Source organism: Papilio xuthus, unplaced genomic scaffold (assembly GCF_000836235.2).
Source record: "Papilio xuthus unplaced genomic scaffold, Pxut_1.1 DF827570.1, whole genome shotgun sequence".
In the NCBI taxonomy this organism is placed as follows: domain Eukaryota; kingdom Metazoa; phylum Arthropoda; class Insecta; order Lepidoptera; family Papilionidae; genus Papilio; species Papilio xuthus.
This window is the reverse complement of record NW_013531079.1, coordinates 3,028,545-3,055,418: the sequence shown is the minus strand read 5'-3', so window position 1 is coordinate 3,055,418 and position 26,874 is coordinate 3,028,545. Positions and strand designations below refer to the sequence as shown.

General features: G+C 35.5%; 4 protein-coding genes across 4 annotated transcripts in view; all 4 read left to right on the top strand.

Annotated features, from left to right (window-relative positions):
• The first annotated feature begins 355 nt into the window (after positions 1 to 355).
• Positions 356 to 2,039, top strand: LOC106118671 (serine protease inhibitor 2.1). Its single transcript, XM_013313363.1, has one exon. The coding sequence runs from the start codon at positions 417 to 419 to the stop codon at positions 1,611 to 1,613; it is 1,197 nt and encodes a 398-aa protein (XP_013168817.1). The 5' UTR covers positions 356 to 416; the 3' UTR covers positions 1,614 to 2,039.
• A 1,082-nt stretch (positions 2,040 to 3,121) lies between these two features.
• On the top strand, positions 3,122 to 4,494 carry LOC106118670 (serine protease inhibitor 2.1). The gene has a single exon (XM_013313361.1). It carries the CDS (start codon positions 3,203 to 3,205, stop codon positions 4,400 to 4,402), a length of 1,200 nt encoding a protein of 399 aa, XP_013168815.1. The 5' UTR covers positions 3,122 to 3,202; the 3' UTR covers positions 4,403 to 4,494.
• Positions 4,495 to 8,577: 4,083 nt separating this feature from the next.
• On the top strand, positions 8,578 to 10,191 carry LOC106118640 (serine protease inhibitor 2.1). Its single transcript, XM_013313317.1, has one exon. It carries the CDS (start codon positions 8,689 to 8,691, stop codon positions 9,877 to 9,879), a length of 1,191 nt encoding a protein of 396 aa, XP_013168771.1. The 5' UTR covers positions 8,578 to 8,688; the 3' UTR covers positions 9,880 to 10,191.
• Positions 10,192 to 14,064: 3,873 nt separating this feature from the next.
• LOC106118639 (putative ATP-dependent RNA helicase DHX30) overlaps positions 14,065 to 26,874 on the top strand; it is a 22,664-nt gene continuing 9,854 nt past the window's right edge. The window contains exons 1-16 of the mRNA XM_013313316.1: positions 14,065 to 14,391; positions 14,724 to 14,879; positions 15,359 to 15,563; positions 16,499 to 16,719; positions 17,249 to 17,341; positions 17,562 to 17,621; positions 17,776 to 17,920; positions 19,979 to 20,174; positions 21,878 to 21,995; positions 22,499 to 22,655; positions 23,134 to 23,293; positions 23,637 to 23,791; positions 24,297 to 24,460; positions 25,183 to 25,263; positions 25,485 to 25,557; positions 26,557 to 26,693. Coding sequence (XP_013168770.1) covers positions 14,277 to 14,391; positions 14,724 to 14,879; positions 15,359 to 15,563; positions 16,499 to 16,719; positions 17,249 to 17,341; positions 17,562 to 17,621; positions 17,776 to 17,920; positions 19,979 to 20,174; positions 21,878 to 21,995; positions 22,499 to 22,655; positions 23,134 to 23,293; positions 23,637 to 23,791; positions 24,297 to 24,460; positions 25,183 to 25,263; positions 25,485 to 25,557; positions 26,557 to 26,693 — 2,236 coding nt within the window. The 5' untranslated portion in view covers positions 14,065 to 14,276. The remainder of the gene's footprint in view (positions 14,392 to 14,723; positions 14,880 to 15,358; positions 15,564 to 16,498; positions 16,720 to 17,248; positions 17,342 to 17,561; positions 17,622 to 17,775; positions 17,921 to 19,978; positions 20,175 to 21,877; positions 21,996 to 22,498; positions 22,656 to 23,133; positions 23,294 to 23,636; positions 23,792 to 24,296; positions 24,461 to 25,182; positions 25,264 to 25,484; positions 25,558 to 26,556; positions 26,694 to 26,874) is intronic.

Below are 26,874 nucleotides of genomic sequence, written 5' to 3'. Positions count from 1 at the left end.
CGTATCTGCTTTAAATCTGAAACAATTTATATAATTAGCAATACGAAGAAATATTACAGGAAAACCCCACGGTTAAACCTCATTATCCTTCGGCTGTTTATTACACAATACTATTTTCATTGTACGAGGTATGATCACAGAGGGCCTAACACGAATGTTTACGACACAACAAGCGTCATCTACAAAATGTGTCAAAATTTGTATGAGTACACTACACAATTTTTTATACAAATGTCGATGAAGAAATAGTTCTCTTGAATATTCGTGATAGGCACTCTGATCTAAATAAGGCGTATAAATTCGTCTCTTATCACATTCAATAAACATGTGTGCAAAGCTAATGATATTTGTATTACAGAGTCGTTGAAGCGAGTGATTCAGTACCGTCTATACAACGCGGTCAGACGGTCGACAAAATGCGAATTCCATTAGTCATTTTCAATTTAATATCAATATGTTATTGTAAAGTTGAATTCAGTGAAAGAGCAAGAAACTTTAGTATCGAATTATTATATCATACCGCTGAAGAAACGAAATGGCACACGGTGATATCACCTTTCGGTGTGTGGACATTACTGACATCGGTGTCAATAGGAGCAACGGATACAAGTCGCAAACAGCTGGTGGAAGCTTTAATCCTGCCGAAGAAACAACAAGTCTTGATCGATGGGTACAAAAAGCTAACCAACGCAGTCTTAAAAACTGGTACACCTGAAGTTGAATTAAAAAGTAGAAACTTTCTATTCGGCGACAGTAATTTTTTAATGAAAAGCGAATTCACGAAAAGCGTGCAGAGAAATTTCGGTGCAATCATTAACAGGTTAAATTTCAAATCAAACACGGCAGCAGATACGGCAAATAATGTTATAAAAAATTCCGGCCTCAAAGTAACCAATGTATTTAAACCTAACGATTTCGATGATTCAAAAATGATATTAACAAATGTTATATCTTTTAAAGCATATTGGAAGACACCATTCAACGTTTCAGACACAAAAGTGTCACCCTTTTACGATGAAAATGGTAACAAAGTTGGTGACGTGAACATGATGTATTTAGAAGATACTCCCCCTTATTCTAGTTTCGATGAAATCCAAGCATCCATTTTGGAACTTCCTTACGGTGATGAAGACGAAAGCAAATACTCTTTCCTTGTAATCTTACCTGATCCAGGTACTACTGTAGCTAATGTATACAGTCGTTTAACTGATATTAGTCTGGATGATATATTTGAAAAACTAGCAAGTGATATAGAATTATACGGTATGACTTCAGTTGTTATAAATGTGCCGAGATTTAAAATCAGTTCAAACTTTATACTGAACAGGCCATTATTTAAAATGGGTATTAAAGATATTTTCGATCCAGGTGCAGCTAACTTTAAAGATATAACTGAAACTAATAATGTATTCATATCGGCTGTAGTACATAACGCTGTGATTGAAGTGACCGAAACTGGTACAGTAGCATCAGCCGCGACGTACGCATATTTCGCAGATAGAGCAAGACCATCTGTTTTCAATGCGAATAGACCATTTATCTATATGGTGCTTGAAAAAACAACAAATACAATTTTATTCAGTGGTGTTTATACAAAGCCATCGATCTTTTAGCCTTTTAGATAAGTGTATGAAGATGTTAAGTTGTTATCTATTGTGACGTCAATTTATATTGTATAATAAAAAATAATAATCATTAAGAAGTGTACATTTTAGTTTTATATAAATACTAGCTAAAAAAACTCTAAGAAAACTTAATATTAATATTAGAGTAAACCCCCAATAGAGGGTCAATTATTACGTTAAGTTTTCCTTCGATATATTCGAAATGTTATAAAATTTTAATCTGGTAACATTCTCAGCATGTAAGCTATTGACAGCAAACTTAATAAATTATTTATACTTTATAACTAGCTGTTGCCCGCAACTCTGTTCTGATCCATGCACCCGTTCTGGAGATACCTTCAAACAATCATCCATCCATCTAAACATTCGCATTTCTAATATAATTAAGATTTAAAATCAATAAAGAGTACTAAATAAGAGTGAATCGTTTTTATTTCATTATTAATGCATTGATTAATAAAAAAACGTTGTAATTAGGTAAGTAAAGATAAAAAAGGAACGGTTTCAAATCAAACTATCCTTCATGAACTATTGTCGCACGCGGCTCCGTCACGATAAATTAAAAAAAAATAATAAGTAGGCTATGTGTTCTTCCACACTATGTTCTATATGTGTGCCAAATTTCATCAAAGTCCGCTGAGTCGTTCCGGAGATACAAACATCCATCTATGTGAACATTCGTATTTATAATGTTAATAAGATTAGTAAGAAGTAAGATTATAATTGATCGATTTGACAATAGTCATCAATTACATATAGATGTACAAGATTTTGATTGAAGTAATGAAATAAAACTATATTCTATATCAAATCTAAACAACAACCGGCCTGGATGAATTGTGTTACAATGCAACAAACTAGAATTGATTTTGAATACAAAGAAGAGCGTCAGAATAACCACAATCTATATACTTGACCTGCGCTGGCCCTCACGACGTATGGGGAGCATCCTTCGGGTGCTGGATGGGGGAGTGATCGATAGTACAGCATAGCTACGCTACCCGGCTAAGCCCGATGGGCTCGCTGACCAAAGTAGAGTGTGGTCCTCCAGCAATATGGGGATTGTTGACGGGCTGACCACTCGCACCCGGAAAAAACCAATTGTAACGAAACCGACAAAAGAGATCTCTTGTGTCAGAGGCGAAGACCCACTTTGGGTCGATCCAACGGAGTAAAAAAGTATATACTTAACCATAGTTATATAGTATACATTAGTATTATGTAAAAACTAATTCTCGATACGAAAACGAATACTTGAGAAGCTTGGCACCAGATTACGTTAAATGATGAGTCAAAATTCCACGGGAAGTGTTTCTTGTATTTTTTCCTTATGTGTATTTGTTTGTGAACGCAGTAATGAAATCCCCACTCGTGTGGTCTAATTCTATAGCTGGTACATATTATACAGTACAAATGTCAAGAACTACCAGAGTTATTCCTATAAATTGGGAAATAACGAATAACATCTTATCAATTATATATATATCGGTACAAATTACTAACTATAAACATAATTGTAAAAACATTTCGCAATATATCAGTTCTGTTATTGGACGTCGCAGTGATCGGACGTCATAATGAAAGTGATATTAATTTTATTCGTTTTGTTTTCGTGTGGCTATTGTAAAATTGAATTTAGTGACAGAGCGAGAAACTTTAGTGTGGAACTATTGTATTACACCGCGGAAGAGATAAATTGGCATACGGTGATATCACCGTTTGGAATATGGTCACTAATAACAGGAATATCCTTAGGAGCGACGGGAACAAGTCGAGAACAACTAATGACAACATTGATCCTTCCTAAGAAAAAAGAAAACTTAGTCAATGGGTACCAATCTTTAACTACAGCTGTTCTTAATTCTAACACTGGAGCAGTGGAATTGAAAAATAGAAACTATTTGTTTAGTGACAGTGATTTTTTTATTAAAAAAGATTTTATAAATGAATTACGAAATAATTTTAAGACGATACCAACAAAACTCAACTTTAAACCTCCACAGTCGGCTGCAAAGATAGCAAATGAGGTTATCAAGAAATACGGAATGGCCGTTTCGAACGTACTAAAGCCTGATGATTTTGAAAACTCAAGAATGATATTAACCAATGTAATAACTTTCAAAGGTTTCTGGCAAACTCCTTTCAATGAAACATTAACAAACGTAGAGCCATTTTACAATGAAAATGGATTACAAACAGGTGAAGTCAACATGATGCATCTAGAAGGCTCTTTTTCGTATTCCACTTTTGAAGAAATCGAGTCGACTATTCTTGAACTACCTTATGGTAACGAGGAAAGTAGTAAATATACATTTGTAGTACTTCTACCATATAAGGGTGTTCCAGTTTCTACTGTATACAAAAAATTATCTATCGTAAATCTCAAAGATATTATACTAAAGTTACAAAACGATACAGATATGTATGGAACTATAGAAGTTATTATTAGTTTGCCTAGATTTAAAATTAGTACTAATGTTGTACTTAATAGGCCGTTAAATAAGATGGGTCTGTCTGATATTTTCGATCCTAGTGCAGCTAGCTTTGGTAAAATAACTGATTCGAATAACATATTTGTATCATCAATCGTTCACAAGGCTGATATAGAAGTGACGGAAAAGGGAACCATAGCTTCGGCTTCAACTTCTTCATACTTCTCTGATAGAATGATGCCAGCGAATTTCAACGCGAACAGACCTTTTATATATTTCATTATGGAAAAAACAACAAACACAATAATATTCAGCGGTGTTTACTCCAAACCATCTATATTTTGAACAAATATCTGTGTTTTTTAGACGCCTATTATTTTGTACATAGTTTTGTTATTTTAGTTAGTATGATTTAAGATATTAAATGGACACCAAATGAAAAGCACTGTATTATTTCTATTATTCCTCAGTCAGTCAACGCAGAATTAAAAAAAAATACAAAATTAGTAGCCTATGTGTTCTTCCAGACTATATTCTACATTTATGCCAAATTTCAGCAAGATCTGTTAAGCCGTTCTGAAGATACCTTCTAACAAACATCCATCTATCGTAATATCGATTTCTACACAGGATTTTTCTCCTAAAAACGACATCCCTTCTTTTTCCCGGCTGATAATACGTTAAGTTTCAAGAAACTCTATTGTAACAACTTGACAACTAAATAAATTTTGTATTCAAACTTTTTCACTCCTACTGTAGTTGTCTGTCCTATATGTCATTGCCAGTATAGCACTGTCATTATCTCACTCCCTAAGGTCAGCGAACTTCGTCGACCAGATTGATATGTCTTCCGTCATCTCAGTCGTCACTCTCTTCTAGTATGTCACCTACCCAACCATCCATCCCTATCGGTGTATTCTTCCACATTCATCAAAGATCTCCTTGTTGTCATTGCTATTATTAAGACTGACCTGCGCTTGACTTGGCACGCGAGATAAATTAATAATCTTGCTCTCTAAGTGCCAAATCAAATGGACACTCATTATAATTTTCATATTATATTTTCAACGCGTACGAAATGAGGCAAATTATATTAAAATTACCTCTTATTGATAACCTTTATACTATATCGTTGACACCCGAAATATAAACAAAATTGTAGATTTTTTAATTCAAGAAACTTACACTAAAATAATACAATTTGCGAGTATGTTACAACATATTTAAAAATAAAATTTAATGGCATAAAAAAAAGAGTTTTTGTATATTTTTCATATTATTGACAATACAAAAAACTTAATGCCCTTTGATTTTCTCACAGTAAATTTACACTAAGGTACGACTTCACGAGTCTAATTGTTCGTTTCTGAGACCAAAATCTCTGTATAAAATCGTCATCCCTATCATTGACTACAATATGTTTTAAATGTACATTTTGGTCTCAGCAACCCACGGTTAGTAAGTAAACAAAGTAATTCAGTGGTCATTGTAATATATTCTAGTAACCACGCGATTGGTAACACTTGTTTTCAATACTGTCGTTCTTATCACGTTTGGTGTGGGCATAAAACAATAATAACTCATTATAAATATGCCCTCATTTCAACGTAAATATCAAAGTGCTTCTTCCGCTTCTTCTCCCGTCGCTTCTTTATACGATTAAAAAAGTATACTTCGGATTCAAAGACATTTAAGACTATATCAATCTGTGTTTTTTGATTTCTTTTCTTTCTTTCCACGTCTTCATACTGTCCTGTTCACTGGTGTCGTGTAGGCACTAGCGAAGTGTCGGCACAGCATTCTCTTCCATACATCTTCATCAACCCTTTCACACAGTGTATTCATACTTTCTTCGGTGTTTTGGTCTATTTTTTCAACAATTTACCCTTACTTGTAAATCCCCATCCCATGTATAAGAAAAAAATATAAAAATGTCCGCGCCTGGACAGTGAATTATAGCAATGTTGACGATACGCTTAAAACAAGCAGCTAAAAACCATTGCACTTACGATTTATTTCTGATTTATTTATATAATACTCAATATGTAAAGTGTTTGTTAAAAATAGTATAAGGAAAAAGTGATTTTCCCATAAATTATAATAATTTCAATTGTAATGTTTTTATTAGATGGCATCATCCTCTATTTATGTTCAGTTGAATATTTATATACTAAATGGATATCCATTTGGCACTAAATATGCTAGGCATAAATGTAGTCTAAGGGCCAAATATTACGTACAAAATACAAGTCGATGCAAGTCTCAGTTGTGAAGACCAATCAAAATGCATGATGCACACGTTCGTGTTTGTCTTACAGGTCATGCAACGTTACAGTCAGAGTAAACAAATAAATTGTTACGAAATATTTTCAAAGCCTGCATTGAAAACGGTGCGCCTGTAGGTTATTTTCCGCAATACTTTAAATATTAACTTATGCTATTTAATAATTATACGTAGTTTGTTTTCCGCAGTTTTTAAACCTAGGTAATTAACCTAAATAAAATAATGTATTTTATGTAATGTAAAACCAAACTGTTACATTAAAAGAAACATACGGGTGTTCGAATAATAAAAATTGTGAAAGTATCCTCAATTGGGAATTCCAGACGGAAAGTATTACTTACAATTGAATGAAAGTAGCTCACGGTCTCTCTACCCGTTTGGGTTACATGATCTGGGTTTTAACAGTGGTACAGCACGCTTTAACATCTTCGCACGAATTGGCGGGTTCACCCGGTAAATTACCACAACCACAAAGACAGACGAGAAGTGGAAACCGTTGCGCTTTTCGTCTTTTGAGTTTTACAATAAAACCCAATACGATTAACGTTAAAAATCTACTAGTTTATTGCTCAATGTTTAAACAAATATTATATAGGTACCTTAAAATAACTCGTCCGGGGTGCGTAGTCAACAGTCACCAAAATACACATCAACAGACAGTTACAAATGCATTTATGATTTAAAAAAGTTTTATTATAAAAACTGCACATCAAAGTTTTTACACGTTACATTGACACTATGAAAATCACGTTGCACTTTAATTTACGAAAAACTAACGTATCGTATATTATATTACTTAAACATTAAATATCAAATCATTTAAAATATATTTTACTTTTGATTGCCATTTAATGACGACGTCAAAACGATTTCATTATACTTTTTAAAATTATACAAACTGTTTATTCAAAACGGCTAGTATCAATTGAAATATAAAAACTCCTTGATAATTCTCGTTTTTCTTGTTTTAAAATTATTCTTCTACAAATATTATTATTAAATAAATTTATTTTATGCGAGGCGTATACGTGAGTAAATGTAATTTTAAAAAACCTAAAACACTCGTGACTGTGGTCACGAAGCAAGGATTTAAATACGTTACTGGTAAAACCCTTTGCGAGGAAACTAATAGGCCCTCAGTACCGATCATTGAATGCATGTTCTTTTTAAAATATAGAAACTTATTCGTCATCATTATCATTAGAAAAAAGTTTTTATTCTTCCAGATAAAAACACTTCATCAGATATTTAATCTTCATCAATTTGCGTCATCAAAAATATAGTTTACCAAAGAACTTCGTACTTTGGAAGGCATTGGGAAAGACCAGTTGTCTGATAGGCTGATGATAAATATTATATGATAGATTTCTTGTTCGTTTCTTCGCATTGATTAGGCTCCGGCACTACTGAACCGATTTGAAAAATTATTTCACTCTTGAGAAGCTACACTATCCCCTGATGTTATAATTATTACTAGATTAGCTGTCGCCCGTGACTCTGCAAATTTAATAAAAACTTAAATATTAGTCTATGTTTTCTTCCAGACTATGTTCTACATCTATGCCAAATATCATCGAGATCCGTTCAGACGTTCTGGAGATACCTTAAAACAAATAGCCATCTAAACATTCGCATTTATAATATTAGTAAGATACTTTGGAGAAGGCTAATGGACTATTATAGTTTTTGACCACATTTATTAGTCTATCTCTGTGTTTCCCAAAGTAATCCAGGTGTGGTCCATGGAAGACCATAGCATAAACTTGAGGTTAAGGACCAGTCATATTCTGAATATGGTCAAGGAGAAAAAAGTTTGGGAACCACTGCTCCATGTGGATGGTCTACTTTTGTTACGTCATAGTACTTTTCGTTTTTCTTATGACGTCATATGCAGTTTTGCACAAAAAGCTTAACGGTTCTTGTAAATTATGACGGCTCCCTCGATTTCTGTACGATTATATTATTTTGCATACCAATTATGTTGGTTTTGAATATGTTTCGCCAAGTTTCAAAAGCAATACAATACACGTGAGTATTCACGGCATCCAATTAAATTAAAAATCGTTTAAGCCGTTCCTAATGTCAAAACACAGAAACGATATTGATGGTTTTACCAAGTTCATACTAGTCTTGGCTGCGTTAAAACAAACCGGTTTTATAGTCTACAATGGTTGGATAAAATAAAAAACAAATCTCGAAATACAGAACGCAAATGGCGACGTTATGTATGACGCATAGAACATACAATCGTGCCACCAAACAGGTGTCATCTACAAGGAAGGTGTACACACGGTGAATAAAATTCGTACTCAGTCAGCCTCCGGCCACGTCCGCGAACGGCCGCATAATGTATCGATTTGTGACGTTTCTATTTTTTGCTTCTACGTGTTATTGCAAGACGGAGTTCAGTGGACGCGCCAGGAACTTCAGCATTGAATTACTTCACTACACAGCACAGGAAACAGGCGGCCATGTCGTCATATCCCCCTTTGGTGTTTGGACTCTGATGACGGGCGTCGCTCTCGGCGCAACGGGCCAAAGCTACGAACAACTGACAAATGCGTTCGTCCTACCGAAAAACCCGCTTACATTGATAACCGGATTCAAAAAGCTATCGAACACCGTCCTCAATCCTACCACACCAGCTGTTAGTCTTACGAGCAAGAATTTCGTCTTCCTAGACCATGGATTTATGATCTACGATGATTTCAAGAAGACTTTGCTCAACGATTTCGGTGCGACAATACAAACTTTGAACTTCAAGGATTCTAACAAAGCTGCGGAGGCGGCTAACTCCATAATACAAAAGTCAGGCGCGACCGTATCAAATGTTTTGCGTTCAGATGACTTTATGGATTCAAGGATGATACTTACGAATGCAATATCATTCAAAGGTCTCTGGGCGTTGCCGTTTAATAAATCCGAAACAACTGAAGAGCCATTCTTCGATGAGAATAATAAACAAATAGGCAAAGTCAACATGATGTATCAAAAAGCACCGGTAGCATTCTCTAACATCAGAGCTATGAACGCTCTAGCATTAGACATGCCTTACGGTAACGACGGAAAATATTCTATGCTCCTCATTTTGCCGTATCCTAAAGTTAAAGTTACAGATGTATACAAGAAATTCGAAAGTGTTAGTATCACTGATATTTATAAGCAGTTACAGACTGACGTAGATGAGTTCGGTTTGGAAGAAATAGATGTTAGAATACCAAGATTCCGCATTAGTACGAATGTGGTACTTAACAAGCCATTAGGATACATGGGTGTTAAAGATATATTCCAGCCTCATTTAGCTACCTTCGGTCGTGTTACAAAAGAGGAGATTTTTGTGTCCGCGATTGTACATAAAGCCGATATAGAAGTGACAGAGTCTGGTACAGTCGCGTCCGCAGCGACATCTGCCTACATCGCAGATAGGATAGCAACACCAAACTTCCAAGCGAATCGACCGTTCATATATTTCGTCATGGAAAAATCCACTGCAACTGTGATATTTGGTGGCATTTATTCTAAACCTACTATTTTTTAGTTAAGTGTTAATTATTCTATATTAATATTTGTATCTTTGTGAGGTTGTGATTGTGCAAATGTCATGTCAGACTGAGACAATAAAAATTTCGTCCAAAATAATTTTAATTAAATTCATTCTTTAAATAATATAACAAGCAATAAATTGCTTAAGTGTAATGACATGAAATATGTAATTATATTAAAAAAATAATACTTTATAGTCAAGTTTTTATATCACCTTATCCGTATCAATAAGACTGTCTTAAAAGAAAGAATGTATCCGAAAAAAAAATTACGTCAATTAGAAGCAAAATAAAATTGAATTTCGAACTCTTTTGAGTTTTTTTAATATTATTCTTATTAAAACTTACTGGCACTTAGAATAATAGATTCTTTTTTGTGTCATACACTATTTTTTTTTAATTTGAAATTAAAAAAAGCTGTAGGTATAAGAGTTTTTAAGGTCAACAGACAGTTAATCGGCAGCGCAATCAACGTTCTTTATTCCTTGCACATCAGTACTGGTTGCTCACGGACAAATATTTTCATTAATTAACATTTTTTCCTCAAGAAACAATCTTTGGAAAACATAATTAAATATGTAAAAAAATGCCAGTGATATATGAAAAAATTAAAAAAATGGAACTATTTAATGCTTCGTATAATACTAGGCTAGTAGTTAAAAGAAAAGTTAATTTTGACTAGCAGAGTCAATAATTTTCGAACTAATACGACCTACATGGCTTCTTCTCATTCTTCAAAATATCGAGCCATTCAAGTTAGGTGTTATAATCGAACCGACATAAACACTATAGACCGACAAGGATGTCTGACATAAGTCAAACTAAATTATGAGCTCACTAGCGCCTCCCTGACAATGCAAAAAAAGTGTCAATACTATACATGTCACGTCATGTGTTCTTTATGCCAGAATTAATCACGATAGCAGCGTCTCTCTGTTCGAGTCAGTGTAAATGACTGTACTGTTTGAATGTAGTAAAAAATATATACAACCCTCCATACGAGTCGGATAAAAACCCATATATTTATTGAATATAATTTCATCATGTTGTATTATTGTATTTAAAAATAAAAAGTTCCAAATCGGTTAAGGTTAGGTGACAAGATATATATTTTTATCTTTAGGACTATACCGAATTAGTCATACTAAAATTATCAACATTATAATTGCAATTCGCACTAAGTACTTGAAATAGGGATGTGACTCAAGTTATTATCGATAAAGTTTCCGATTGATCATAGAATTTATCGTCAACTATGATGTGGTTATTTACTGTCCGATAATGATTACTAGGACTTAGAAAGATAAGTTTACTAAAGTACTAGCGGCTGAACATAATCTATGTAACTCAGAGATGATGTTGCATTTTAATGGTAAAAGAATATTTAAAATTGCTCCAGTGGTTTTTAAGTTTATTCGTTACAAACATAAATGCGAAATATTTATCCTCTTTGTCAGTTTTGCAAAAAATGTAATCTGTTTACTAATGACTTTAAACATTTATTTTGCTTTACTCTAAAAAAAAATACATGCTTTATTTTTTAACATTTATTTTAACAATTCTATGAATAATAAAATTATAAGATTTGCCAAGTTTGTGGTATTTGACCACATTGTTAACTTAACATTTCAAGGTAGACGAGTTCAAAGAATAATATTTCCTTATTAAATAATGCTAAACGTTCAAATTCATCACTCATGTGCTATTTGTTTAACAAAATATTGTTTAGCTGTGCTAAGTACTACATATTATAAGTAAATTAAATTATTAAGTACTAAAAATAGAAATACAGATAATGTATAATACATAACCTACAAATGTGAATTACCAGCAATTAGTAATAGTATTGGAATATCTGTACGTTATATTGAAAAAAGATATTTTTTATGTCTTTTTTTATATATCATAACGTGGCAAACGAGCGAGCGGCCACCTGAAGTCGCTGAAATAGCGAAGTGACCGTTGCCCATAGACATACGCAATAGCATATGCGTTGCCTACCTTTAATCGACGGAGGAGAGGATGCACAGAAAGAAAATATCTTCCCTTTCCTTGCATCTTCTCATTCGGAAAGTCCACTTCCACTTCCCATCCTTTCCTTAAAAAGAAAAGTATGGGAAGAGAAAGAGGACTAAATTAGGCCTCCGGGACGCACACTCATCAAACGAAACGCGGAATTGCTTCCACTTCACGCCTGTCTTCTGTGTGGTCGTGGTATTTCACCGGGCGAGCGCGGGCGATTCGTGCGAAGATGTTAAAGCGGGCTCTACGACTGTCTGTCTGTATATCTGTCTGCAATGGTCAAGGTAATGTCCGGAACGGCTGGATCAATTTTGACGTGACTTGTATGGGAAGGTAGTTGATTCTCTCGAGCATACTACAGGCTACTTTTATTACTTTCACGCTGACAAATTCATTCATTAGCTAGTTAGTATGGTAACTATGTGTGGTCAATAATGTATAAGAGAATTTCCTCAAATATTATAATGTGTGTGACTTTAAAGTAAAAATGTGATGCAAGTGTCTATATCTCGACTTGGTGAAAGTAAAGTCATAGACAAAAGCTTGTTTTGTTTTTAAAAATACCCTCAAAACATACTTCATTGTGTCACGTATATTTATTGTTTTAAGTCTCGTGTTCTGATTTCAATACCGTAATGACCGCTTTAAGGATAACGGTAAAAAGGCTTAAAGCGAGATTTACACTCATTACTCAAATTAAAATTAATACTGTAAAAAATTACAGTTTCTCTAATTAGGTTATGCATGCACTATACTCAGATTTATGAACATATTAGCAAATTAACTTCGCAATAAAACATGACTCATTTGTAGCTATATTTATTTAAAACACTCATAACTATGATGAAATTGATTGCATTTTATTGTTACAATTTGTCATACAGTAATATTTAGGTCGTTGAACTCTCATCATCGATAAACATACAATAACTACAGCCCTTTTTATGTCTAATGTACCTACTTGAAATAGTGACAATGACGAAAGGATATGCTCCAAAAAAAAAACTCCAACTAAAATATTTTGTGCGACATCTTTATCCGAACCGGTACGAAAGGCGTGGCTGTCGCGGTTAGTTTTGTCACGAAATATATAAAACCTACTTAAGCACAGAAAATGCCATAAAAGAAAAAACATGACAAGACAGACAGTTCAAGAAGGATCTTGTGACACTTTTTTAATATTAACTAGAGGGCGCTAGTGAGCTACTGAGCAATTTAGTTTAACCTATACTATTCTATAGTATACTTATTATACTCTTTGAGTTTAATTTACGCCCACCGGGACAGACATCCTTGTCGGTATATAGTGTTTATTTGATAAGCTTGCTGACATATTAAACAAATTTAGTATTTTACTGAATTTCGACTGCTTAAACATATAGTCATCCCTCGCATTGTCTTTAAAGAAAAAAGAGATAACAATATGTTGGGCTCCGGTTATTAGTAAAAGTTGGAAAGGGGAAGCGTACTTGAATTAGCCTCTGAAACCAGTCATTAGACGGAACGCAAATATTTCCACTTCACATTTATCTGTAAAACATCTTCTATAAGTATAAAGGTTCATTAATGTTATAGAAAATATGGAAAAATTATAAATAACTTAACGCATTAGGAATTCTTAAACATATCCACACATCCAACATATCTGTGGTTTGCCATTAACGGGTTAACCCATTGACGTCATCTAACGGCCTAGCTGCATTGTTAGAATATAATTATACCGACATACAAGAAGCTTGGTGTCTCGGTAGAGCGAAGCAGTATTTACAGCTTCACGAGGCGCACTTACCTACATAGTATCTTATCTATGGCAGGTTCGGACGCATATGGAATAATGCTCCTATGGTGTTGCTGATATTCATGGGCATCGGATCAGTTAATATTAAGCGATCCACTCAGATCCACTACTGGTATGCTTATAAATAGGCAATATAAGGATAATTACTCGTACATAAGTTAGTCATTTTAAAGAATTATCTTTAAATGTTATCGTTTTTATATTTAAAAGGTTTAATACCTGTAATTAAGTTTGCAGTATTTTTTGTTCAATTTATGAGTTAAACGTACGTGTTATGAATTTCATTATCATGTTTGAATAACATTTCCAAACACTTCTTTAAGTCAATGTCATATTCAATATTTTGACAAACGCTGTCAGAATCATACTGACAGTCCAATATAAAAAGCCCAATACTATTTGTATGAAAGAAATCTTCAAATTGTGAATAATTCACGTATTTCAAATGCATTCGTTATCTTTTTAATAGTTTGTAGATCAATTTCCAAGAAAACCCGTATCTAAATGTAAACCTTATATAACCTATCAAAAACTGAAGTTTTAGGTTATAATTTGTAAAAGTATTTACCGACAATGTTTTTAAGGAAGTATCTTATTTCTAATGCTATTTATAGAAAGAGACTTTTACAAATTGATTGCTGTAGTCAAATTTGTAAAAATCAAGTGGTACTCTGCAATTCATACCAAAGTAAGTAAAATTATATTCACATTTTTAAATTAAGTGGTGAGCAATCGGCCACCTGATTCGGCTAAAATAGCAACGCAAAAACTGTCCATAAACATCTTTATCGCCAAAAATATGTCAATAGGTTGCCTACCTTTAAATGCCAGAGGAGGGATCATGGTCAAGTGTTGGCTTATTCAATATAAGAAAAAACCGGAAGCACAGAAGGGGGTTACCCTTCTCATACTTCCCCTCCACAGCCGAGTCTAATATTTATAATTTTAATTATGCTCTTTGGAAGTTTTATGTTGCTATTGACATACTTTTACATTTAATTTGCTAAAACTTTTTTTCAGGCATAAATACATATGTAAACCCAACCTATGTTGAAAGAAGAAAGCTGCTGTCTTATTCATATTTGTCCAATTTAAACAATGTTTACAGAAGATATTATTCCAATAGTTTAATTGATGGTGATGTAACACAGTTAGTAAATTCTCAAAATGAAAAAGGTAAGTTAATTAATTTAACAACAACCTAAACAATTTATAAAAATCAAATTTTGGCACTATAATTAGAATGCACTAAAGTTGGCATTTAAAGTGTTTAAATTAATGATTTTATTCTATTAAAACGTATGCTTAGATGGGTGTGTAGTGTGACAAGAAAGCATAAAGTTAAAAATGTGTATATCAGAGGAAGTTTGAAAGTAGCGCCAGTGATCGAGAAATTGAAGAGTAAAAGATTAGCGAGGTTTGGACATGTTATGAGGAGGGATGATGATGATATAAGCAAAAAATTAATGAGATTGAATGTGGATGCCTACAAGGGTAGAGGAAGACCAAAAAAATTATGTAATGACTGTTTGAAAGAGGATATGACTGCTGATAACAGATGTATGGAGGAGTAGTAAATATTGTGCCAACCCTCAATAGGAATAAGGGTAGGTTGATGATGATTCTATTAAAACAATTTTTTTTTGTTTTTTCAGAATTAAAAAGGATAGCTCAACTATTTCCACATCCAAGAGAAACACTTAATAATTTAAATGCAAAAACACCGGAGAAAGTGTTTGATATTCACTACAAACAAAATGTGGTCGCACCAAAAGGTGTTAGGAAGAAAATGGGCTTAAGTAACAGTGATTGGACATGTACATATACCTTTATTTGGCCTCAGAAGATTAAATTTGAAAGGTAAAAAGCAATTTAATATATACAAATCTTCTACTAATATTATAATGTATGTATGAATAAATATTTGTTAGACGGTATTTGCAAAACGCAATGGATTACAATGAAATTTGGGGTAGATGTAGAACATAGTCTGGAAGAACACATAGGCTACTAATTATGTTTTTTTTTTAATCCGCGCGGACAGAATCGCGAGAATCGCTAGTAGTATAATAAGATTGGCTAAACGGGTTTATTTGTAAGTATTCAAATTTACAAAACTAAACCAAATAAGATTCATAGACTGAGAGAAAAATAGGCTACTAGTTAATTTTTTTTTTCAATTCTGCATGTACAGAGCAGCAATCAATTAAATAGCACAACCTCACAGAAATGAGGTGCTGTGCCTAAGAATATATTAACAATAATTATATCTTACTAATATCATAAACTAGCTGCCGCCCGCGGCTCCGTCTGCGCGGATTTTGAAAAACAACTTATAAGTAGCCTATGTGTTCTTGCAGACTATGTTCTATATGTATGCCAAATTTAAGTGAGATCCATGCAGCAGTTCCGGAGATACCTTTAAACAAACATTCATCCATCCATCTAAACATTCGAATTTATAATATTAGTAAGATGGGAATGTTTAGATGGACAGATGCTTGTGTGTTTGTAAGTATATCTGGAAAGCCTCAATGGATGTCGCTGAAATTTGGAATATATAGAACATAGACTGGAAGAACATATAGGCTACTTATTTAGTTTGTTTATACCATGCATACAGAGTCGCGGGCGATAGCTAGTTGAATAATAAATTTGCTGTAACAATGTGGTTAATGGGGTTCTTTCATGAGCTTGACTGTAGATCTATGTATAATAGCATTTAAATAAAATATACACAGATAGTTACTGAATTACAGCCCTTATTACTATGAATTTAATGTTCAATTTTTCAGTATTGCAATATCAAAACGGCAAGCTGCAGAAAAATCTGCTACACAAGCGTTACATTGGTTATATATAAACAAACGGATAGATAATAAAGGCAATCCGATATATGATAAGAAAGTCATAGAAGATATCAAAAGTAACTTAAATGAACCATTACAAGCGGAAATTAGTGACAATTCTCTTATAAGAATAAATAGGATATGGAATGATTATGAAAATGAAATTAGTAAGTATATAAATAGAATATATAATATGAAAATGAGCTGTTGGTTCAGGGGTAAAGCTTGAGGGCTAAAGGACTTGCAATCTGCAGGTCCTGGGTCCTGATCTTGCCATGTATCAATGTGTTTTTCGATTTACATATGTACATTTATCTGACGTTCTTATGGGGAAGGAAAACATCGTTATGCTGCACATATTTGAGAACAGATTCAAAGATCTGTGTGCAGTCAACCCGCACTGGGCCAGTGTTGACTAGGACCTAGTCACCCCTAACTTAGGGTAGGCTGCAAGCCCATCAGTATAGTGACCTATGATGGTGATGAAATAAATAGAATTGCTCTAATATTAAATGCGAAAGTTTAAATGGATGGATGGATGTTTGTTGGAAGGTATCTTCGGAATGGTTAAGTTGTTCTCAACATTGTTTGGCATAGATGTAGAACATAGTCTTTAAGGCCACTTAATATTTTTTTAATTCTGTGCGGAGGGAATTACAGGCAACAAGTTGATTTAAAATATGTTTATTTATACAGAGCATGTTTATGAAAAGACATTTGAAGAGGCAAGTCATAGAGTATATTTCACTCCATCGGTGTTAACCAAAGACTCAACCATAGATGTAGAAGGTAAGCAATGGCCGAACCCAATAATTGAATTCCTATAATTAATGTATTATAATATTATTTTTTAAAGACAAGACTAGACCTTTTTAAGCAATAATAACTCACTAATATATATAGCTATTTGTATGTTTTTGTATCCAAAAATAAATTTATTAAAGAATTTAATTACATAACCCCTTTTGTAATTCTTAAACTATAGACTAATTAATAAATTTTTTCACAGATAATCTACCCGAGGAATCTCAAGATAGTGAAATTGATGAAGAATTAAATACTTTTAAAGGTAATTAAATTTGTATTTAATTTCAACTTTAAATTAATAACTTTAGAATATTGTTTTAATGATAATTGAGATTTTGGTCTCAGTAACCCACGGTTAGAGTTTTAACACCCTATTAGGGGTCTACCTATTGTAATAATATTAAGTTTCCTTACAGATGCGAGAACACCAATACACCCAGTATTTGGTAGGCCTGTCCACCCCCCTTCAGAGGCTCAATTAGCCAGACGTGATAGAACTTTGAAGCAAACATTTGAACGGTATAATGAAGAATTGATACCCCTACCAATCGATCAATATACGTAAGTACCTTTTTTTTAATATCATAAGGTGGCAAATGAGCAAGCGGTCACCTGAAATCGCTGAAATAGCAAAGTGACCGTTGCCCGTAGGCATACGCAATTGCATATGCGTTGCCTACCTTTAATCGACGGAGGAGAGGATGCACAGAAAGAAAATATTTTCCTTTTCCATGCATCCTCTCATCCGGAAAGTCCACTTCCACTTCCCATTCTTTCCTTATAAGATAAAGGGTAGGAAGGAAAAGAGGACTAAATTAGGCCTCCGGGACGCACACTCATCAGACTGTACTTGGAATAGCTTCCACTTGAGGCCTGTCTTCTGTGTGGTCGTGGTATTTCACCGGGCGAGCCGGGACATTTCGTGCGAAGATGTTAAAGCGGGATCTACTACTGTTGATCTATTGTTAATTGGTGATATTCAGAAAATGCCTATTCAATTTACTCTTGGAAGGGTTATACATATTTGTCTAATAAACTCAAAAACTACTAGACTATTTTTTTTATTATTTCATCATTAAAATGCTACAATATCACTGAGTAACATAGACTACATTCAGTTAACTATTAAACAAATAATTATTAAAAGTACAGATGTATATTTTATTTTAAAAAATATATTTAAGAAGTTGCATCTTAAAGTATGCGTATAGACCGATAAGGCTATCTGAACTAGGGGTATAAGTCAAACTAAATAATGACAGCTCACTAGCGACTCTCTGTCAATGTCAAAAAACTGTCACAAGATTTTCCTTTTCTTCTATGTCTAAGTAGTGTTAGGAAAGAAATCCGATACTGTGCCGGTGTACTGGCTCAACAATAGCCTTATTATATTATCGACGTTTATGTCCCCTGCCTAATCATTCTGATACTTGAATTCTAACTAATAATGTCTAAAAGTAGATTTGTATATTCTGAAAGAAACAACCACGATAGCGCCTCTCATCGGTTCGGATATCCTTGTTTAACTATACCATTTTTTTCAATTGTCATAGTACTGTTCTTAAAACTGATGCGTAACATGAAAACATTTTGTCATTAAAACCACAACTAGGTTGAATCCGACACGGTTCTACGAAGTCACCTTGACCCATCGTAAACCAGGTTACGACCCTAAATGTGCTTCTTGCGACCTTATAACGTTTTACAAATAAACACGTGACCTAGATAGACCAAAATTCACCCTACATACGTGTGACCTTGACATGAACTTGATTTTAGAAAAAGGTCGCCGATCTCATTTTTTTTATTAGGTTTACTACCAAATGTGTAACTTTGTACACGGAAGCATTTGCTGTGTGTTTATCACAAATTATTTTTTAATTTTTTTTCTTTTATCATATAAGTAATGTCATATTTCACCTGTCATTATTTTCTTTTAACGCCCGAATATTAGAAAGTAAAGAAACGAAACAACGAAAGTGAACGAAATCGAAAGTCCACTCTCGCTTTCAGTTCTAAAGCCCCAAATATACGTCACGTGACGTTAACGTCAAACGTCACTATGACGTCTCTGTAAACGTCAGTTTGACATTCACAAACGTCAAGATGACGTCATGGGCAAAGAAAGTAAACTACGTTCACTCTCATTCGGTTTACTTTCGATTTTGTTGATTTCACTGACGAAAGCATTATAATACTTTCATTTTTAGTGACGATTTTTATGACGGACTTACCGTTTCTAATAGTGTTTTTCTTTTATTTTGCATACTGGCCAGTTAAAGGAAAATAAATAATTCTGCGTCTGTGCAATTTTTTTTTTATTTTAATACTTATTATAAAGTAGCTATCGCCCGCAACTCCGTCCGCGCGGAATTAAAAAAAATCCTAATTAGTAGCCTATGTGTTCTTCCAGACTATATTCTACGTATATGCCAAATTTCAACCGGATCTGTTTAGCAGTTCTGGAGATACCTCCAAAAAAACATCCATCCATCCAAACATTCGCATAAAATATTAGTGAGATAAAGTTTCATAAATTAATAATAAGAGTTAATCTATGGCCTGCCTTAAATTAAATTGACACATTAATTAAAAAGGTTGCTCACCTCTGATCTACAGGAAAGAGATAACAACAACACTAAAGACATCTCGTGTACTAGTCATAGTCGGTGCAGCAGGTTGTGGGAAGTCGACCAGGGCTCCTGCTGCAGTATTAAAGGCATTGGGATGTAATACCACTGCTATAGTATCGGAGCCCAGGCGAGTAGCTGCTATAGGGTTGGCACAAAGAGTTGCTGAGGAAATGGGAGAAGAGGTAAGATACTGGCGAGAACGAGATAAAAACACTTTGATAGTTCTTCACTTGATTTACTTAGGATACGCTTTCATTGATCCGCACTGCACGCGACGGCCAGCAACGTATTTTAATTTTCTTTGTATGATTTAACATAGAACCGCGTTCATTATGCACGTGCGCATCGAGACTGGATTTATCAACAAGCAATCTGTTGCGAGCGTTGGTGGCACAGGGGTTTCAGCACATGACTTGCAATCTGTAGGTCCTGGGTTCGAATCCCGCCATCTACCAATGTGTTCTTCAGGGGAAGGAAAACATCGTGATGCAACCTGCATATATGTTTGAAGAAATTTAAAGATATGTGTGAAGTCAACCAGCACTGTCCCAGGTTGACTATGGCCTTTTTTTTTTACGAGGGGAAATGCAGTTACGCACCCCTGCGCCGGGCCTAGATGTTGCAGTGGCGCAGGGAGTGTGGGACTCACCTAAAGTCGTTCGGCCATACCCACTAAAACCCCTCGGGCCCTTCACCACGCCCTATGGCTGGGTCGCGGGAACACTTACGCAATCTTCCGCGACCCAGCCGGCGACAGTTCGCTTTCGCAGACACCACATCTTCTTCGCGGGACAGGTATCCTCCGCAGTCTCTGTGAATAAAATAGTTATTCGACGCCCCCGGAGCACCGGGAGCGTCACCTTCAACATAACTTCACTGGTGTATGGCGTGCGATGGGTAGATGGTCATCCATCGCCCGAAGCTCCTATTACGGCGCAAACGGCGGGTGTGCGCCTGCCGCCTGCGCCTGTCTCGACGACGGCGGAGTGCGTCCGCTGCTGCGTCGTCCTCCCGCCGTCGTTCTGCCGCCTCCTTCTCCGCCATTACCTCCTCGCAAAAGGAGGCGACAGCGTTCCAGGAACTCTCGCTGCCCACCATCGCGTTGACGACGGCAGGCAGCGAGAGGTCCTCACCTATAACTGCCACGAGTGCGGCACGCTGGACCGATCAGTGCACACACCATTCCAGTGTGTGCTGGGCCGAGTCCTCAGCATGCCCGCACTCGTGGCATCTCGCACTGGGCTCCCGTCGCGCAATCCGGCACAGATACCCTCCGAAGGGTCGCCAGGCCGGTGAAACGCGCCGAAATGCGCGTCACAGGCCTCGAAGACTCTGTCATCGCGGCCGAGGTCGTGGAAGTAGTGGCCAGAGAGGGAGGCTGCGCGGCCGATAATATAAGGCCGGGCAGGCTCGCTTTCGGCCCGAGGGGTGATGGATCCCTCTGGCTGAGCGTGGAAACAGCAATCCGCAGACGGGGTTGTGGTTGTGTGCCATTGCGTTCCCACAGCCCCGTCCCTAGCGGGAAGGAGGAACACCGTTGGATTTTAGTGAGTATACCCAGAGCCCATAAGGCGCCGGGGGACCCTCACATAACCGCTCGCCTCCCGAAGGGCGGGCGGTATGTATAAAACATTTCCCAACGTTAAAAAAAAAGGGCTACAAGTCTCTTAGTGGGGACGTATAGTGAGCTGATGATGATGAATCCGTTGCGGGTCGTGTTTGCGGGGCATCTGGTACGGGCCAATGGACGCGTACCTTTACGTGTACTGCCACAGTTTTTGGTTCGACTCTAAAAACTTGTCTAGCATTTCAATCATTTTAAATAGATTATTGAGTATGGAAAGAATATACAATTTACTATGTTTTATGTGTTAATTACTTCCAGGTGGGCGAATCTATAGGTTATCAAGTGCGTTTGCACTCGAAAGTGCCGCGGCCCTCTAGCGGTGTTATACTGTATTGTACGTCTGGAGTGTTACTACGAAGATTACAACTTAATCCTGGTCAGTTCATTTCACATACGTACCATAGTCAACTAACCTCTATAAATGGACCGGCTAAAAGACATAGTATTTTGTGCCCATTTGATTTTCGACGGTTACGCTGGTAGCGGTTTGTAGAGGTGTGGCTTCAAACTAATAATATATATAGAAAAGCTGTTGCCCACAACTACGTGCCCGGAAAATTAGAAAAAAATTTGATTAGTAGCCTAAGTGTTCTTCCAGGTTATGTTCTACATCTGTGCGTAATTTCAGTGACAATTTATGCAGACGTCCTGGAGATACATTCTAACAAACATCCATCCATCCAAACATTCGCATTTATAATATGAGTAAGATTAACTATCACGTAAGATTGACACATAAATAGGTACGAAGCGAAAGCTCCCATCGCCTATCCATTTATAGTGCTTAATATGATAGTCTGTTTCACACAGTGAGCCATATTGTTTTCTTTGTTTTTGTCAATGAGAGTGAAAGGGATAGCAACGTGGTACGATTGACAGGTCTGGAAGGCTGCTCTCACGTCTTCATAGATGAAGCACACGAACGTGACGTCAACACTGACGTAACTCTGCTCCTGTTGAAGCGCGCTCTGGATGTAAATCCTAACCTCAAAGTTATAATTATGAGCGCCACATTGGATACAGAAGTGTTTACCAAGTAAGTTCTGACGAGGTAACATTGGGAAAGTGACCTTGGGTGAGAGGATTTATACTAAAATGTCCCTTTTCTGTGCAACCTATTTTCTTCCCATTTAAAAAAATCTTGCGTAACTTTTACAATTCGTTGCAGACGTCTATTGGTAGCATTCAGTTTTAGTTCGATTTGAAATTATTTATGCGCAAATGTACAGTCGCGTTATTTCGCGGTGTACATATTACAAAAAATGCCTACAACGTTGAAAAGTGCCTTAATTAATTTACTTTAATTAAGAATAATTATTTTATTATTCATTTTTGAATCATTTACATACCTTTTTGCAAGTAAAAATACAAATTGAACATGGTAATAGAAATAGCAATCACTAACATGTCGCCTTAGTTATAAAGAAATCTTCCGCTTAATCCTTAGTTACAGTTCTTAAATATTAAAAGAAAATTTAAGCAACATTTAATAATATTGGTTTATTATTTTCTAGATATTTCGATCCTTGTCCAATAGTAGAAGTCCCCGGACGTACTTTCCCAGTACAAGTGTCGTATTTGGATGACATTGAAAAGAAATATCGTATAAAATTACCAATGACTCTCGAAAACTGTGGTAAGGAAGATGGAAAACCGCAAATATATTACCAAGAAGTAAGTATTAAGTACACGAATTATGACATCTTTTTATTCTAGCAAATGATTTCTAAACATGACGTATTTACTACCCAAAAATTCTATTCTTAGTATAAAAGTCGTATATTCCAAAATATTTCCTTAATTTTTTTTGGCATAAAAAATAATATCACTTATTTCTCAATTTTAAAGTTACTTGGCCTTTTGACTAAATAGTATCTGTAAATTTCTATAAAATAATTGTAAAAACGAAATAGCAAAATGGCCTACATGTACAGTCGCGGAAATCAGCGGTGTTCCACTTTCATAAAAATTGCCTCGTACCATAAAATGAGACAAACTCAACTTATTTGTTTTTTAGGTAGTTGACGTTATCAAATCTATTGACAAGTCAGAATCGGAAGGTGCAATACTAGTGTTCCTTCCGGGGTGGGCAGACATCAAACAAGTAAAGACGCTTTTAGACCAAATATATGCGGGGTCCACGACACATATGGTGTTACCAGTACATTCTAGGTAATTAATTAAAAAAAACTACTATCAAAAAAGTACTTACGAACTTACAAATATAATATGCAATACTTTTTGCATATTAAAAGGTGGCAAACCTGCAAGCGGCCAACCTGAATTCGCCGAAAAGTGGATGCCACTGCCTACAGATATCCGCCATTGCAGATACGTTGTCTAACTTTAATCGACAGAGAAGAGGACGCACGGAGTATAATTTTTGTCCTTTCTATGCGTTAAGTCCTCTATTATATATTCCTTTCCCATCCTTTTCTTATAAAGAATATGGAAGGGGAAGTAGGTTCGATGGAAACGTATAGGAAGGAGAAACATTCTCTTTCTATCCATTTATTTCTATTTAACTTTGCACAGGTGTTATTCATTTTGCTCTTCTAATAAAAAAATATATATATATGAAGAAGATTAAAATGCTATATCTTATCTTCTTACCCTTCCCACCCTTTTCTTATTCAAAAAGGATGGGAAGAGGAAAACTAAATTAGAAGTTTTGTAGGTTATCAACAACAGAACAGACTAGAATGTTCGAGAAACCCGCGCCCGGGATAAGGAAAATAGTACTTGCTACCAACATAGCGGAGACTTCCATCACAATACCTGATGTGGTCTACGTTGTTGATACAGGGGCGCATAAAGAGAATAGAATTAAAGAGGGGACTGGTGAGATATTCATTCACTCATTCATTAAGTGGATCATTCAATTTTCTTCTTTATTGTATCACTAGCTGTCGCCCGCGACTTTGTCCGCGAAGAATTAAAATAACATAATTAGTAGCCTATGTGTTCTTCCAGATTATGTTCTATATGTATGACAAATTTCATCCCAACCCGTTCAGCCGTTCTGAAGATACCTTCAAACATCCATCCATCTAAACATTCGCTTTTATAATATTAGTAAGATTGACCTTTTAACTGTTGTGTTAGTTATTTAATGTCTAAGTCGCGAATTTCCAATTTGTCTTTGTTCAAACTTATTTGTCAAACGTTTGATTATTTATCAGATTTGGTTGTGATGATCTCTTAATCTCTTTCTATACAAAGCAACTTAGTCTGTGAAATCCAGTTCGTTCAGTCGCTAAGCGACTTATGTAACACAATTTCATAGGTTCGTACAAAACGCGAGTAGCCAAAATTTCTATTTATCATCGCAAGATAGTATGCGTAACCTGTTTGTCAAGGTCATCGTAAGAAATGTCGCTGCGATTTTCAAGATGGCGGTGCACATCTTTATGACGATTCATTATTGTGTGTCGCGTGCAACGCAAATCTCCCGACGCCACTGTACATTATTAGTCTTGACGATTTAGGTTGCTTTGTGTACAAAGGACTTTAGTTGTAAGTTTATTGTAGGTTTTTAATATCAAACTCTTGTTGCTTCTTAGGAACTGCTAGCTTGGAGACAGTATGGGTTTCACAAGCGGGCGCTAAACAGAGGACTGGCCGAGCTGGAAGGGTACAGCCAGGTAATTGAACATCATCCGTTTGTAATTTACCTAGGCAAATTGTAAAGAACGGCATCTCTATATCAATCAGCACAAAAATTAATACGATTACGAAATAAAGTAACTTGTATGTGTTAGGTTTTCAGACGTTTTACAATCTGCCTAGGCAAATTACGTCATAGCATTAGGGTTAAGGTTAAAAGAAAAACTTTTTTTCATGTTTTAATATTAAAACTTTCCAGGACATTGTTTTAGGTTGTATACTAAAGTTAGAGAGGAAAGTTTTGCACAGCACACAACGCCTGAGATATTGAGGTATGTATTTGCCAGACTGATAGTAGTCTTTTGTGATTATATCTGTATTTTCTGTTAGATAGAAAATCCGACACAGTGCCGGTGTATCGCATCACTAGCCTTACTTTAACAGTGATAGAGCTTTAACATCTTCGCACGAAATGTCCCGGCTCGCCCGGTGAAATACCTGTCTGTCTAGTCTGATGAGTGTGTGTCCCGGAGGCCTCATTTAGTTCTCTTTCCCTTCCCATCCTTTTTCTTATAAGGAAAGTGGAAGTGGACTTTCCGGATGAGAGGATTTCAGTGATTTCAGGTGACCGCTCGCTCGTTTGAACTTTATGATATAAAAAAAAAACTAAAATGTCAACGTTTATGTCCCCTCACTAATCATTCTGTCATTTAACTTGGTAACGAAAGCGCGCCATTCGCGTTAAAAGATTCTAACTAATGTCTAAAAGTTCGTTATATTATTACAGCAGTTATTCACTTTAATAGTTCTCTTGCCCTTAATGTCTACACTTAAATATTAATAATACTTGCTGTCACCCGCGACTTCGTTCGCACAGAATTAAAAAACTTAACAAGTAGCTTATTTGTTCTTCCATACTATGTTCTATATGCCAAATTTCAGCTAGATTCATGCAGGCATTCTGGACATGCATTCTAACAAACATCCATCCATCCAAACATTCGCATTTAGTTAGATAGAGGATAGATTTGTATTTTTGTATGTAACTAATAAACTCAAAAACTATTAGACAGATTTCAAAACTTCTTTTATTATGAAAAAAACTTTATTAACACTGAGTGAGCTTGACTAAATTATTACTAGATTTTCTTTATTAAAATTACTAAATGCAAATGTTTAGATGGTTTGTTAGAAGGTATCTCCAATGCAGCTTCATGGAACTTGATGAACATAGTCTGGAAGAACACATAAGCTACTTATTAAGTGTTTTTAATTCTGCCGAGACATATTCGCGGGGAAGAAGTAGTTTTATATATTCTTATTAATTACAGAATACCTTTAGAACAAACAGTATTAAATTGTAAAATATACGCACCGCAAGAGAAAGTGGCGACATTTTTATCTCTGTTGCCGGAGCCTCCCACAGACAAGGCAATACGATTGGCCGTCAACGATCTTATTGATTTAGGTAATATTCCCTTTTGTCATGGTCTATAAAAGTATTTTTTCATACTATTTTTGTTATATAACTTATCCTTATAATTAATATTAGGGAACATACCCATTCTATGTAACCTAGTTTTTTCGACCCCTCCCTTCCCTCGGTGACCACTACGTGATTGAAATGTGAGCCCCCCCCCCCCCCCCCC

Bases quoted from the DNA above. Each gene is read 5' to 3' on its own strand.
- LOC106118671 (XM_013313363.1), top strand. From the start codon at position 417: ATGCGAATTCCATTAGTCATTTTCAATTTAATATCAATATGTTATTGT.
- LOC106118640 (XM_013313317.1), top strand. From the start codon at position 8,689: ATGTATCGATTTGTGACGTTTCTATTTTTTGCTTCTACGTGTTATTGC.
- LOC106118670 (XM_013313361.1), top strand. From the start codon at position 3,203: ATGAAAGTGATATTAATTTTATTCGTTTTGTTTTCGTGTGGCTATTGT.